The 16,487-nt window shown below is 34.6% G+C and overlaps 1 protein-coding gene across 1 annotated transcript in view; it reads left to right on the top strand.

The window, feature by feature from the left end:
• Positions 1-16,487, top strand: part of CFAP54 (cilia and flagella associated protein 54) — a 162,708-nt gene that overhangs the window by 101,161 nt on the left and 45,060 nt on the right. Inside the window, 15 exon segments of the mRNA XM_019474036.1 lie at positions 1,405-1,494; positions 2,645-2,771; positions 3,672-3,783; positions 4,739-4,887; positions 6,470-6,700; positions 7,126-7,262; positions 7,873-8,057; positions 8,748-8,975; positions 9,187-9,410; positions 9,508-9,643; positions 11,333-11,447; positions 12,677-12,829; positions 13,354-13,551; positions 14,447-14,534; positions 14,964-15,170. Of these exon segments, the coding sequence (XP_019329581.1) occupies positions 1,405-1,494; positions 2,645-2,771; positions 3,672-3,783; positions 4,739-4,887; positions 6,470-6,700; positions 7,126-7,262; positions 7,873-8,057; positions 8,748-8,975; positions 9,187-9,410; positions 9,508-9,643; positions 11,333-11,447; positions 12,677-12,829; positions 13,354-13,551; positions 14,447-14,534; positions 14,964-15,170 (2,380 nt within the window).

Raw genomic sequence — 16,487 nt, forward strand, 5'->3', positions numbered from 1 at the left:
ATTGGCAAATACTTGATGGCTGAAGTCTGCTGCGTTGCTGAAATAGCATATTCATCAATAAGTTTCAGGATACAAATTGAAGAGGACTCCTTAGCTGAGGCCATGCAAAACAAATAACAAAGCTTACAGCTGTCCTTACAAATATGTATAAATGGTTTAGGACAACGTGCACACCTGTAGGGCATGCTATTAAAAATATTTTAGAAAAAACCTTGTCATAGGAAATCCTTAAAAGTGGATCAACACTTAGCATTCCATTGATGATAGTCTACAAGAAAAATGAAAAAGAGATGAATCTGCCTCTTTCATAAGAAACTGAGATAAACAAAATATTTCTTACACAGTACAATTTAAATTACGAAATTTCAAATGTTTTCACATTTAAAAATTTTTGGGAGGTATTATTCTTTGTGAAAATGCTCATTTGAAGCAGTATATTTTTGAACTTGTCAAATAGGAGAGAGTACTAATGAAGGGTGTGACTTGTCCTAAAAAGAAAATAAAAAAAAATCTCCTTGTCCTGCTGGCCATCCTATTTAATTGGACATTTTTTGCATTCAACACACTTCAACTAACTGCTACCATTGGAGGGTGTAGCTATTGATCCACTATCACAACTGGTTGTTCCACAGTGCATTTTTAACCTCCCTTTTTTCAGGGACTAGGTGCATTGATCTTTTTCAACCACAGAACTTGCCTAAGCACAAAATTTGTAGGTCATGTTTCTTTATTAAGGCAAAATAGCAACTAGCACATGTAACATTGTTCTGGTGCTCATCAGCTGGTAACGCAGTTGTGTTTAACTCTCAGAAGCTTGAATCCAAGTTACTGTTCTCCTATATATTATATATACTATTTATATCTATGTATTGCATATATTATTTACACCTATATCTAATATATTATTTATAGACTAGAAATACATTTGTATACATATTTTTATATAAATATTTAGGTGAAGAAAAAAAAATTCCTTTACCTACTTATGCTATCCATATGCCAAGCATGTATGTAAGCACTAGTCACTAGCAGCATCATGTGTTCAGTTCATGCTGTATAGCTTTAAATACATTTTTGGACACGTCCTTACTGCACATCCTCCTCCATTGATGATTTGTATGGACCTTTGTTAGACCTCTGATGAACTCCAGACATCCTGCTTATTAGTCTAGTAGCTGGAAGTTCATCACTCACCTCTGTAAGCTCTGTGTTATTTAAGTGGCACAGCTACTTATGTTAGAAGAAAAGAGCAAGCTTTTGAATTTCTCTCTGGATAACAGAGATTTAAAAGCAAACTCTGTGCTAAAGAAGATTTTTCTAGTCTTCAGTTACGATTACAGGTAGAGTTTCTATTGTACACTATCACTGCTTGTCATAATGGATTTGATTTGGTTATCAATGTAGCTCGTGGATCAGAGCTTACAGGACAGGAAGATCCTTTGTTCCTCTACCCTGTAATTTCATGTTGGACATCAAACAGTGCTTATCGAGAAGGTAGGACAATTGGTGTTTATTTTAATTGTAAAGACTTCTTTACTTCAGCAAGTTGCCAGTAAAGCTACCTGCTCCTTGCTTGGAACAAGCTCTTGGAAACTTTCTCTTCATTTTGTTTTCAAATATACAAAATCAATTAAAACTTAGTTTAAAAAAGTTCTTAATATAGTCACATTTAGAAGCGTATGAAATACTTGCAACAAATTATTTTAGATGTTGATGTTAAGTATATAAAATATTAATATTTTAAATAATTTGAATAAGTTTATTTTCTAAAAACCTTAAAAATGAGCTCATTTTTTTGAAGTTGTGTCAAGTTTTCTAAGGTTCTGTTCGTGTGGAATTTTCTTTTTAAATTGAGATACCCCACTTCCACATTAAATTACGTTACTGAAAGAGGAATTCACAAAAGTCTGAGTACACTTGCGTTTTTGAAATAAGATTTAAGATTCTGGTATGTGGCCTTTGGCACTGCCTTATTTTTTTTTAATACTGGTGTTCAAAATAACAATGGAGCCTAGCCTGTAAAATTAGTATAGCTTTCAGATAGGTTAAATATTTATTTCTGGATGGTAAAATTTATGAAGACAGCCAAACAGTAAAAGCAGTTTGCAAACAATTAAAAAGCTGCCTAAAATCTAGACAACACAGCTCCACTGCTGCAATGAGAACTGTGTGATGCTTGTACACTAATGTGACTAATGAGCAATGTACACTAATGAGCAACCTTAGTGAATAGGATGCAGTTACTTTGTTTATACTTGCTTTATTGTTTTTTCATGATTTTCAGGCATGTGTACAATTAGGCATGTTGAATATTGTTATAAAATATTTTTGCACTATGTACTGCATGATACAAAAATAGTTCCAGACCTGTTTTCTCAGTCCCTAGAATGTTTGTCATTCTAGGAGTGTAAATAGAGTGAACTTGTGATTCTGGATGCCCGGTCACAAGAAGAAGTATTTAGCAATTGCTATTGTGTATCATGACCTATCTGATTTTAGTATCAGTATGCCTTTTCTTCATCAGCATGCAACATGACATAAATATGTGCTTTGAGACATACATAGCTGTAATTATAGCTGAATTCAGAAACTTGTTACAGCATAAATACAAAAACTGTGTTAATTATTTGTTACTTTATTGTAGTGATGAAATTCAGAAAGAAATCACGTTTTCTTGAGTTCTTTGTTCAAGTTTTGCACAAAATCCTGAATGAAGAGAAGTTTCAACGCGTTCTGGAATGGGCAGGCAATGTGCAAGTTTACTTGAAAAGGTAGATCTCTATGACAGTAGTAGTGAAAATCTGCTACTTAGGTTCACCAGTGTCACAGTTACAGCAGAAACTGTAAATTGTACCTGGTAGAAGACCCATCTGGAGCCATTTCCATGGCTCCTAGTCTGCAGAAGTTCCATGAACACAGAGGATTATATAGCTACAGAAAATATTGTATTGTGACCTCATTATACATGGAGACTTCTCCCTTGGCTGTGTCTGTTCAAAATTCCTGTCTACCATCAGCAATTTCCAGGATTTTCCTTTTCACAGACACCACTTGGTAAAATGGCCATTTGCTGTATTATTATGAGGCGGTGGGATAAGTTAGAAAAGTATGTTGGATTAAATCAAAAGCAAACTGATCAGGGCCTACTGTAGTGTCTAAAAAAAAAATCTCTACTGAAAAGATAAGTGGCACCAAATTGTAGACACTTACTTAAAAGGATTCCAAAGAAATTTAACTATAACTTTGTTAAAAATGCACATCGGTATTTCTAAAATTTGAAAGGCAGATAATCAATGAAAAGGAGATATATCATAGGGAACAGGAATTGCTGTTATAAAAGACAAAAAAAATTGGACATGAAGAAGTTCTTTGCAGAATTCTGTAGTAGAATTTGGGTAATGAAGCAAACTTTTGTTTTACTAGGAGTTAGGAAAGTGAGATAGTTGTTGCCTATAAATTGAGATTTCTATAATAAACCTTGAAAGTGAGCACGTCCTATTTTCTGAAGGGGAAGAAGGAAAGAAAACCTGCTGAATTTAAAACTCCCAATGAAATAGGAATTGCATGTGCTCTACCTGTTCCCAGAGATAACCCTTTAACTATGAAAGGAGTTTAACATGCTGCTGCTGCTGCTGCTGCTGCTGCTGCTTTTAACATTATTTGTTTGTCAGGAGGAACGACCACCTTCTCTGTATCAATGGAATTTCAACAGAAGAAACAAGTTCTCCCACTCTGCTGGAAGGCATGGATAGATATACTACAGGAGTTGTGGAGTTTCAGAAAGTGAGTTTTATTTTTAAGGAGTCATGTATGTCTTTACTGGGCAGCAGTATCGTGAGCATAAAAATAAATTTTTAAAAGCTCTCATAAAAACCTCAGCTAGAGACATGCATAATTACTAAAATCTGGGATACAAACTGTAGTCCTCAGCTCACCTCTCCACTCCTAAAACGAGGAAGAAAAGTTGGCATGGGATTTGTCTGAAAGACCAACAATTGTGAGGAATTTGAGATGAGCCAGAGTAGCGCATTCCAAAATCAATGAAAACTTGCCATTCATCAGCTCCCTTTAAAAAATCCAATATGTTAATAGGAAATGCCTTGGGTACCATCACATTAAGAAAAGGAGAGCAGTTTAGGCCTTTTTGTACAATATGTTGTACTTACACTTTTTCATGAGTAGTTGTTCATGATTAACTCCTTGTGCAGATATTCTAATTGCACTATAAAGGCTTTTTGTTCAGAATTCTTTTAAAATAAATTTTTGCTTTTATTGGAAGGTAAGAATAATCTTAATGGATTTGAATTGTTTTGGAGGAAGAGTTTTATCCCTCATAACCCTCTAGTAATGCTGTAATACTGCTAGCATCTGAGATAGATTAGGGAAAGAGTTTTCTGTCTCAGTTTTTGCATTGCAAAATTTTACTATTTACAATAATAGGAAAAGAACTATCATTATTTTTGAGATGAGAAACACTGGTATATGAAAGAAAATATTTGGGGACCTGGCTGGTTTCTTAGTGTCAGGCATTTGACATATGCTTTCCAGAAAAATTGTAAAGCTTTCTGGAATATTAAATATTTCTTTTGCTGTCTTGACAAACAGTTCCAGAATTTATTTTCTGTTCTGTTCTGTTCCTGCATAAGCCAAACTGCTGTATACCTCAAGTAATTGATAATGTAGGTATAAATAAGTATTTGAAGTATATTTAAAATTTTAATGGAAGATTTTTTTAAAGAGTATGGAGACCTCACCTTTAAAGAAACCAGAGGCATCAACTTTAAAGAAACCAAGAAAAGAAGCCTTGAGTCCTATTTGGAAAAGACAGACTCTTCGACAGTATTTTGTGAAACATCCAAATATAATGAAATCTCCAGAAGCACAAAGGTAAATAAGTTGTCAGGTTCATATACAGAACCAAAATATTTTGACTGAGATTTAGTTTACAATTAAGTGTGTTTTTCAAAACTTTTTTCTATCAAAGGGATGAATATGTGCACACTCCACTCACTTTTCTATTTTAGTTTGGTATAAAATTGGCTTCCACGCAAGAGAACAAAATCTATCTCATTTCTATTTCAGAGAATAACTGTTGAAGATTTTGAAGTCTTTGTATTAATAATCAAAGACTGTATTTCAGTTCTGTTAGCTTGAGCGTGTTGACTTATCATGGTGGAAAAGCTATGTTAATCTGCGTACTATAATGCTTTTCAAACTGTGTTGGGGAGCTTACCTGTTAGAAATCTAATAAAGAATGTTTATTTGTTCCCGATGTTCAGGTAGTTTCAGAGTGATTTTTGTCATCTTTTTGCTAGTCTTTTTGGATTATCTGTTCTGTAGCTTTCGAAAACTTTCTTGATAAAAACAAATGAAAATTCATTCACCTCTTCTTTTGAAAGATAATTGTATATATTTGGTTAACTCGCTAATAATGGTACCTTCTGACCTAAAAGAATTTGTAGTATTCATTACCTGGTGCTTTGGTCACTTATGCTTCCAGCAATTACAACTAGAAAACTAGAAATATCTGAATATAAGCAATCACATAACTGATTCTGGAAGTGTTTCAAATAAAGAACCTCAAAAAAGTCTTCCGTACACTATCTTCCAAATACTTACCTAAACTGTCCATTTTTCCTCCTCAACAGAAAAAACCTGCCTTACTTAACATGATTTTCATGGCTTTCAGTGGAAGAGGGGATGTTTAACTTATCCTGGGCTTTTTGCTTTTTCAGCTACACTTTCGTATCTTACATAATAATATTGCTATATAATATGGTCAACATTGTATACGGTATACTGTTCTGCCCACATTTTAAACGTGCAAAACAGGCAGAAAAATAATTTAGATTGATAAAGGGATCAGTTTACAGTTTATAAAAAAGAAAAAATGAAATTTGATTTGACTACAGCATTGTATGTGTGCCAGGTACTACAGAATTGTTTGATCTGGCAGAGAAACATAAAAAAAATCTATGGCTGGAAATTAAAGCCAGGCATCCAAATTTGAAATAAAATGTTCCCTTCACATTGAGGATGATTATCTACCAAAACACAGCAATAAAAACAATGATCCAAATTTATAGTGTAATAGTAGACCCTCCATCTCCTGAACAGACTGTGTGAAACACATTGTATTTGCTATAATAATCTGGATAATTCAGGTACAAATAACTTCAAACACAGAGCTAAACTTTTTGTAAGTACTGAGACAAATATCTTATGGAAGTTGGTAAAATATAAGATAGGATTTAGTGTGTGTTAAGTGCACTTAAAGAGGGAAAGCACAATTGCTTTTCCTGACTGCAGCAAAAATCCTTTTGCTAGAAATATGTCATATGCTTCTGAGTTAATACAAGTCTGTGGATATGCAATGGGATACTTCTGTGTATCTTTACCATGATTTTCTTTTCTAAAGCTTCAAGAAAACACAGTTTCATTTTTTGCTACTTCATATATTTTGGTTTAGGAAATGTAAGGAAGAGTTGCAAAAGGTAGCTCGTCACACCTTAGTGGTACTGCTGAAACCAATTGTGAGTAATTACTTAAACCGAAAGAAGTTTCATCAAATGTGTCTTGAAGAGATGCCCTGGAGGTCTCAGATGAATATCTATCTGGCAGTTGCACACTACAACTTATTTAAAAAGAAACTGGAAGAGCAATATAACATTGGAATTTGTGGTTCACAGCATCTGGACAGGTATATCTTACTGCATTATCAGTGATTGCTATTAATATAGATTATTGTGTTATTGCCATTAATGCAAACAGATCTGAATTACAATATCATCAGTCAGTTTGTCATATGAACAGTTCAGCTTCCAAATGCAAATCGGTTTACTATGTAACAAGTTTTTCTTTCCATCATATGGCAGGTGACATGCACATTTTTGATTGCTCACTTGACTGGTCAGATGAAAGTTTTGAAATATTCTATACGGTGCTATTTTTTGGTTCCTTATAACTTTTGGCTATCATTCATTATTTCTGATTCCTAAAGCTGCTGGAAAGTAATCAAAACTCACTTTTGAGAAACTGAATTTTGTGTTTTTATATCAAAATTCTTTTTAATATTATATCATCTGGGTTTTTTTTGTGCTTTGTTCTTTTTCTCCCATTCTGCAGTTACAATATTTTGGATCCTGAAATATTCTCATTAAATAATTCTGGCACTGTAGTGGTGAGAGAAGCCGTAGAGAATAACATGAGAACACCAACTCCTCCTCTCCTTAAAAAGTCAGGAATGACCGAAAACCAAACTTGTAAGGATTTTTAACGGGTGCACAACTGGAATCAGTTTCAGCTTAACTTTTTCTCTTAATTTCTGTCTTGACCTCCATCATTAGTTCTCCACATCACCTGAAACCTATAGCTCAGATATTACTGTATCCCACTAGCATGAACCTTTGTGTTTATCCTTGGAGGATATTTGGTATTGAATAAAATAATGAAGCAATTCTACCCACACCACAGAATTTTTCAGAAATCTCCCTTTCTTCCTAACTTCTCCTTTTAAGAGGCTTCAGTTTCAGAAAGGTTCTTGGGAGCTTGCCACATGGTGATTTCTTCCTGAAACTTAACTTCTATGAGGGTTGTGTTTTGGCTTTGAGGCTGAAAGCTATTTGGTACACACTATTATTTTGCTTAAACTTTTTTTTATCCCTGCTTCTCCCAATGCTTAAGTAAAAGCATCTTATATTTTAAATATCATAACCTTATAAATATGATAACCTTAACATTGGCATTTCCTAACATTTAAGTATTTAGCTGCCACAGGAAAATCTTAGCTGGCTGATAATATTTTCTTTTTTTTTTTTTTTTTTTTTTTGAGAACTTTAACTCATTTTTAACTAGTGAACTTTTTGTCTTCAGGTACAGATAAATCTTCTGAGCACAGCATTAAACTGAGTAGAACAGATGATACTCCTCGAACTCAAACGACAAATGATACAGAAATATCCATCTCGCATTCCCCCAAAGAATACAACCAGTTTCTGTCAAATACCATTTTACTGGAGCATTTCACAAAAATCTTTTTGCATTTAAGAAGAGCAGTGGTAAGATACGCTTTCTTATTAAACATTTTATTTATTACTAAGCATTGCATTACAATACTTACTACTTTCTACATTAAAAACCTCACACTTCAGAAACTTCAAAAAAACTCCAGTGGGAAAAAGCAGTGATTTCTCATCTTCTGCAAAATGTCCAAGTACAGTGTATGAAATGTCAGACATATCACCTATCATAATGAATATTTCTATCAAACATATAATAATTTATATAAATGTTTTATTTTTCATTTAGTCTTTGTAACTTTCCTTCTCATGTTTGTTAAATCTTTCTGAAAATACTTGCAGACTTACCTTTCCCTTTACAGGTCTTAGTGAATGCCTCGGTAGTATAAACAGAAGGACCAGTGATTGAAAGGAAATGCAGACTTACTACTCTTCCCATAAACCCTTCTAAAACCAAGTAAAAACACATGTATAGGTGGTGTGAATTAATTTTTACTTCTTATTCTCACACCAAAAGCAACAATTAAATTCAATTATAAATTAGTGCTTCTATGAAAATTTCCAAATTAAGGTTCTATAATGCTTTATATAAATTGAAATATTGAATGATCTGTTATTAAGGATGATCCATAAACTGTAATTTTGAGATCACTTATACCTAAGTTTTGCAATAAAAGAATGAATTTCTGTATTTCCAAAGTATAATTGTATTTTGAATGATATGCATAGGTTCTTGCTCACCATGGTGGCCACTGGACGTTGCTTCAAAATGCTTGTCGAGAGCTTTGGAACTATACTCAAGAATTACAGTTGATTGCTAACCATTCACATTCCCATACGGATGCATTTCCCATTACCAGGGGTTTTCTTAGGAACACCATCTGGTTGCCATTTTATTTGGCATCAGACATGATCATTGATATGATAACTGAACTACAAGCAAGCAGGTCTCTTAAGGTAAAAATTATTTTTATTAAGACAGTGTACTGTTTATTATCACATCTTCAGTAGAGAGAGTTTATTTTCTCTTGCATTATATTCTGATATCTCCAAGTTATTCTCTGTAACAATTTTTTAGAGGATTACAGTATTTTCTAATCTTTATAATTTGATTTGTCCTAAAAACAAGTTTGAAAATAACAGGTACAATAATGTTTGTTCACTGTAGATTGTGGATCCTGAAGGAGACTTCTGCATTCCCAGTTGTTTAGGAGGTATTATGGATGAGAATGGTGGTTCTAATCTCCATCCACAGTCTCCCCTGGATGATGTGAATGTGGTTGACTTGAAATGGATATGTAATCTGATTCTTAAAACAATAGAATTGTTATATCAAATGAAGAAGTGGGAAGCACTGGTACACATAGCTGTACAATTTAACATATTTACACAGTAAGTTACGCCAACTCTAATAAAAACTAAAAAGCAACATTATATAGTTAAATATACCATTATTTTGCTTAATTACTATACTTTGCTTTTTTTTCAGTGAGAGATACACAGAACAAGTGAGTCCGCTGCTGGTGTATGCTCAGAGGCAGCTACTGGAAAGGATACAGCAATTCAGTGGCCCGGACAGCCATGAATCTCATTTCATAAAATGTCTGTCTGATAATGCACATAAGGTGAACCACAGATTTCTTTTTTGGGCACTGACTCTTAATGTGAACTAAATATAGAGAAGTATTTTCACTGATTAGATTAATATGGTTTTTCATAATGTTCACAAATAGTAAATTATAATAAATTAATGAACATAATTGATTGAAGTGCATGAAAAGGCTTATATGACATGATTCCAGCAGCAGCAGAGGTCTGGACTTGGTGACCCAGAGAACATTTCTTCCATGCATAATGTACCCATTCCATATTATGAGCCTAAATCTAATTTCATGTTAGTTCTTGATGCTGCTCTTTTAACCTGAAAACATTTATTTGGATATTGCACAATCTTTGTGATTAATTAAAATTAAATACAAAGAGATTGCTTTGTTTCTGCATTGGAACACTGCTCCTAAAGACCACAATTAATCAAACTGAGTTAACCCAAACACTGACAATACCAATAAAAAACTTGAAAAACTTGATCACCAACAAAAAACCCCTAAGCTGCTCAGCAAGTTCCTCTCATTAAAAGCCGTGGCTCTATATATTTAGTAAACTGACATTGCCACTTGGAAATTTTTCATGGAATTAGCTATTAAAAATTAGGATTTTGCTTTTTTTAACTTAAGGTTTATTTCTAAGAAGTTTTGCTAAAGTCAGTTGCATGGTTGATATTTTTATTATGTTTCTATTACTAATATAAACACGGGACTTGAAGCGGGGGGATAAAGTGGGGTTTGGAATTCCAAATGGGTTTGTTCTGAACATGAACATGGGGTTCAGGAGCCACTGCCTTACCTAGAGACAGCACACTGCTGCCCAGGGCTTGCAGGAACTCAGAAGGCACTCCTGGCTTGTGAAGGGCAGCTGAGGTGCTCTGCCTTGTCTCTCTGTAAGGCTGTTTCCTGCTGACTTCTTTCAGGCCCTGCCGTTCAGAACACAGTCCTTTGTCTAAAAAAAGTGCAATGTGGCAAACCACCACGTACCTCTAATCTGAGCAACGTGGAAAAATAATCATAGTTTTGAAAGACAACTTATAGAATAAAGACTAATGTTAGTTAACAGTAATAGGGATTGTTCAAAAAAGACGTCATCAAGTTAGAAATTTGGAGGGTATGGCTGCATTTCACAGTGCAGTGCCTTTCAGAGAGTCTAGAACTAGCTCTGAATTGGTTCTTTTGCTTCTGAAGTGATGTAGCTACATTAGCAAAATAAAATGTCTGTGCTGGATTAGCCTTTTATAGAAGTCTGGAAGTTTGCTTCTCTGACAGGGTTAGACTGCTTCTGTTATTTGCTTAGAGCTATTTTGTGTATCCCTGTGCATTATTACATTGTGCTTTACAGGCAGTGTGCTCTTTAGGCATACTTATGCTGACAGGTTCTTTGCAAGCTCGCATTTATCCAGGCAAAGAAAGGTGGGATATTTGCTGAACATCAACGAGTTGCTCATGATTATGGCAAATACCAAATAAGATACAAGTTTAATTCATTAACATCTAAACACTTATATGTTATATCCATTATTTAGGTGTTGTGAATGTTTTACCTCTTACTGACAAGGGTGCTAGTTATGGGTCATTGGTGTCTTTGTAAATTAGTCCTCTCTTACTTTGTCATATGACTGAGTATTTAGATACTTAACTTTAAGCACCAAACTTTGATTTTTCTGAATATTATTCAATTCTCATGAAATGAAACTTGCTTTTTAGATGAGTTGCAGAAACTACATAGGGCAGAAATTACAGCTGCCTGTTTCCCATTCTGCTAGTGAATGGATTTTTCCTGGATGCTTTTTCTATCCTAAGATGAAAAACGATTATACAGGTCAGAGCACATTTCAGTATCATGAGTTCTCTTTTCTCCCAAACTCTTTCCTTTTTTTCATACTGGATTTTTTTTTGTTTGTTTTCCTCCTTATCGTAGGTCTTCCACTGCTCCTATAATCTGTTTCTCTTAATATAAACTCAGTTTTGTCTTCAAATTATTATTCTTGGTATTTTGGATGGATAGTAATCTTGTCAAGACCTTTCCAAATATATTCAGACTTTGTCTGAAAGCAGAGAAAAGCAGTTGTCATCCAGATGACCTACAGTATGTTGAGCATGAGCTTGGTGGTCTTGGTCCAGTTTTCTGTTGGTATTGGTGGGTATCCAGCAATATACCCAGAAGTTAATGTGAACCTGCACTGTTATTGATAGAATCAGCAGAAAAACTGAAGTGAACTATAAGGTGACAAAACACCTCTTTTACCCACAGTTGTTGTTCTTTTCAGTCAGGCCAGATGACCTACAGTATGTTGAGTATGAGCTTGGTGGTCTTGGTCCAGTTTTCTGTTGGTATTGGTGGGTATCCAGCAATATACCCAGAAGTTAATGTGAACCTGCACTGTTATTGATAGAATCAGCAGAAAAACTGAAGTGAACTATAAGGTGACAAAACACCTCTTTTACCCACAGTTGTTGTTCTTTTCAGTCAGGATTAAAATGTTACAGTCATTAATGGAAGTTTGTAAAGCATAGTTCCTCATATCACAGGTGTGTCAACACATTGCACACAAGGCTTTGTGTTGAATTCAGCTGAGGAAAGTCATTAAACAATAAATAATGCTGTATATAAGAAAAGTAAATAATATTATGCATTCAGTGGGGAGAGCATGACAACTCACAGGTTTGGTACATAGAAACTCTGGTAATTGTAGTAAATAGGATCAGCAGTTGTAGTAAAAGATTTGTTTCCAGACTTCAGACACCAGAATTCAGAGCAGAAAGCTGAGCTGAGGCATGCCCAGGGCAGATGGAATTCAGGGAATATAGATGTCATGTGACAACTAAAATGTAACACTGAAAAAGATACAAATGCTTAGAAATGTTCCTGGTGGTTAATAATTTTGCTTTCATTCATAATCCAACAGGAAACAAAGGTGACAATTACGTTAATATAATTTAGTTTTGAAGTCGTGGAATTGTTCAAATATACATTTTGCAGGGTGATTTACTAAAAATATATATTTAGGTAATGCAAAATTTTTCTCCATAATTATTAATTCCTTTTAGAGAGCAGTCAAGTGAAAGCCCTAGTTTATGTACCTCTTGATGTGAGTGATACACTGAAATGTTTTAGAGAAACTCTACAAAAATCTAAATATCACAGCAGAGCACTGAGACACAGCAGAAAACTACTTTCATTATTTCTTGCACACACACAAGGTGAGTTATTTATTGAAGTGTTTCTCACTTTATTAAGTGTATATGCAGTTAAAATAGTAAAGAGTGAAAGGAATAGATTTTTTTAAATTCAAGTTTTAGTTGTTATTGACAATTAGAAAAAACATAGAATATAAATTTATATATGAAGTTCTGTAAGCACAAACTCTAAGCCTGATTTCCTATGATCTGTGTCTCATGGTTGGATGATAAATTTTTTTTCATGCAGCTGTGTCACTTGTCTGTCTGCAGCCAAACCTCTGTCAGAGAACTGATTGGCAGACCTTCCCAAGTTTATTCTCTCTAACGGAGCACATATTTTCATTTGGTTGCACTGACCAATGAGTTATGTCCAATGAGTTTAATTAGGAGACACACAGACAGAATCATAGCATAGGAAGCCAGATAAAAATAGGGTACACGGGAATTGTATATTTGTTCAAGTAATGTGGTGTGGAAATATTTGTGGTGCTGAAATAGTATAATACTTTTCCAAACTGATCATATAAATCACTTTTCTGGTCTAGAAAATGCTGGAAGAGCAATCAGCAGTCATATCTCTTCACATAGAAGGCTGGAATTTAATGTGGGAGCTGAACTGGTATTTCTACCAACACCATGTGATCTTTCTCAAGAAAAATTTTATTTCTCCAGTATGGTTGAGAGTAAACCAATACCACAGTCACAGCTTTCAGTAGTTATCTCTTCCTATGAACAAACAATAGGTAAATTTTTTTTTTTAAATTTCTGTTTACAGCTAAGATGTAATATCATTCCGCCTATCTGTGTTCATATGTGTTTATTCCAGTGTTTTTTTCCTCTGTCAGACAGCTATAACTATCTAAAAGCTGGTTTCCAGAAATACACAACCTTCTTTCTGTTGATTCAGAAAATCTGCATTAGATCCCTAAAAAGCCACTATTTGGTTCATGACCTCTTCAGTTATCTCACCTTATGAAAAAGCATTACTTCAGTGGTGTTACACTGATTAATCCCAAATTAAAAATTTGCTGTAATGTTCAGCAGATTCATTTCAGTTCCATGATATTTTTTTTTTGTAGCAAACAGACCTTTAGGATTTTGTGCATTTGAATATGAGACCTAGTTGCTTGGCTTCCATCTTACATTCTAGTATGGCTTTACTCATACAGTTACAGCTCAGCACTACTACCTGGTTTTGCTGTATGACAAAATAGGTGAAGTGTAGCAGGTCAACAGATGCTGTAAGTGGTTCTATTTGAAGTAAGGGATCCAGAAATGAGGCAGGGACAGTGCTACTGTGCTGTATGCAGGCAGCATTGTTTAGCAAGGCCAATGGTCTGCTTCCCAGTTTACATCTTGAAGAGGAAGAAATTTGAGAGGTTTGAAAAAATAAAAATACAAAAGCTTAGGTAAACAGGTCCATAAATACATCCTACTCGTGTTTTTAAAGTTAGTAGAAATAAGAAATTGTACATTTGAAGGTAAAATATACAAGCCTAATAAATCTTTCAAAAAATATTCATGCATTGAATTACATGTGAATGCATGTCTACTTCTCATGCAAAATTTGTTGAAGATTCAGTAACTGATTTAATGATGTGACAATATTTTTTTCTAATTGATTAAAAAAAATAACAGGAACCCTTGAAATAAACAACCAGAGAGACCTCAAGGTTCAGGCTCTACATGAACTTGGAAATCTTCACTTTTATGCTGGAAACAAAAGGTACATAGTTACTGGATTAAGAAAGAGCATTGTTTAATTTTTTTAATTGGCATTCATAACCCTTCAACTGTCTTGTAAGTTCTTGTGCTGTCCTCAAGTCCATATGACTTCTTTCATCTAACTCACTATTAGCTATATTTTGAGAGGCTTTTTTCTTAGCTAGCTAATTGCAATTAAGCAAATTAATTAAGCATCTCTATGTGTTTTTAAGAAGTAATATCTATTGCTTGACAATTTAATTTTAGTATAAGTCCCAATAAGTCTGTTGACCAGGAATGGTATCTTTTTGTGTTGTAGAAGCTGTATTTCAGTTTTTGACCTAATCAGAATTAGTTATATCTCAGGCAATAAAGGTAAAATGAAGCGAGTCTTATCTTCCACTTTGGAAAATGTCAGCAATATGATGAGAATGTTTTTTATGTGTTACAGAGCTGCTTTTAAATATTGGTGTCAAGCCCTTGATGAAACACTCAACATTGCTGATGCTCTTAACAACTGGCAAGAGTTAGGTTTTCCAAAAAATGCTACAGACTGCTTTGCAGTTGGAAGATCGACTGATATTAGTCAGAAATTTCTTTCTCAGGCTGGAGTTTGGGGATGTTTACATGCAGCAGTCTTAGTGGCTAAAATAGCTCAGTAAGTATTTCATCTATATATGTATTTCATATATTAAACAAATTGCTCATCCAGGACAGTAGGCAACTTGAAATTAATTTAAAAACACTAACAAGTTGTTATAAAAAAGACTCTTTAAAAGCAGAGGAATTTTTCCTTTCAGGAAGAAAGTTGCTCTTTTGGAGACTATTGTTTGTTCCCTTTTCTTGAGTGCTCATCTTTGGTCGTAATTGCAGCTGTATATTATATGGAGAGATCACTGAAATAAAACAAAATGATAAAAAGTCATAAGTGCAAGGATTTTACAGTCATATTGATTTTCTATTGAAATATCACATCTCCGAAGTCATGGCACATATTAAATATTAATGTATCTTGAGGGCAGATTTACTGCCTAAAGTACTCATTTTCTGGTGAATTACAACTAAATGAAATTTGAATTACTGTATTAAAGTCTACCATCAATAAATATTTCCATCCAGTACTCCTTGACTGCTGGTAAAACACTATGGATGTAATTGTGAGCTGTTCCTCAGTGTATCGTACAATATAAAAATGTACAAAATATAAAACTTAGAAATATCTAAGCCAGCTCTAAATGTCCTTAGAAGCATTATACCCATGAAAGGGCAGAGCTTCATCTGAGTAAACTGGCTTTACTGAGAAGCAGTCATATTAATAGCACTGTAAAATATCTGTAAACCAAGGTAGCTTTGAAAGTATTAGCATGGGTATTTCAGGATGAAACGGCATTGCCACACTCAGAATTACCACCTAAGAGGAAAAGGAGTGAGTTTAAGTTGATTCTAAACCACAGCTCTTCTAATTCTGAGCTGTGGTGCAGTCTCAGGTCCCATTAGGCAAGACCCAATCCCTAGCTGCTTTTACAGGTGCTTGTGGCACATATTTGCTGCACTGTATACTATCCCTTTACTGCTAATGTGTCCATTCCAAATCCTGGCAGGGATCTGGAGGGAGCTATCCTCTTGGCTTCTCACTCAGGCAGGTCTTTCAGACCTGACTTGGGCTGTTAAACATAGAATCATAGAATGATAGAATCGTTTAGGTTGAAAAAGACCTTTAAGATCATCAAGTCCAACCGTTAACCTAGCATTGCCAAGTCCACCACTAAACCATGTCCCTAAGCACCACATCTACATGTCTTTCAAATACCTCCAGGGATGGTGACTCCACCACTTCCCTGGGCAGCCTGTTCCGGTGCTTGACAACCCTTTCGGTGAAGAAATTTTTCCTAATATCCAAGCTAAACGTCCCCTGGCGCAATGTGAGGCCGTTTCCTCTCGTCCTGTCACTTGTTACTTGGGAGAAGAGACCGAC

This window comes from Aptenodytes forsteri, unplaced genomic scaffold, assembly GCF_000699145.1.
Source record: "Aptenodytes forsteri isolate BGI_AS27 unplaced genomic scaffold, ASM69914v1 Scaffold360, whole genome shotgun sequence".
In the NCBI taxonomy this organism is placed as follows: domain Eukaryota; kingdom Metazoa; phylum Chordata; class Aves; order Sphenisciformes; family Spheniscidae; genus Aptenodytes; species Aptenodytes forsteri.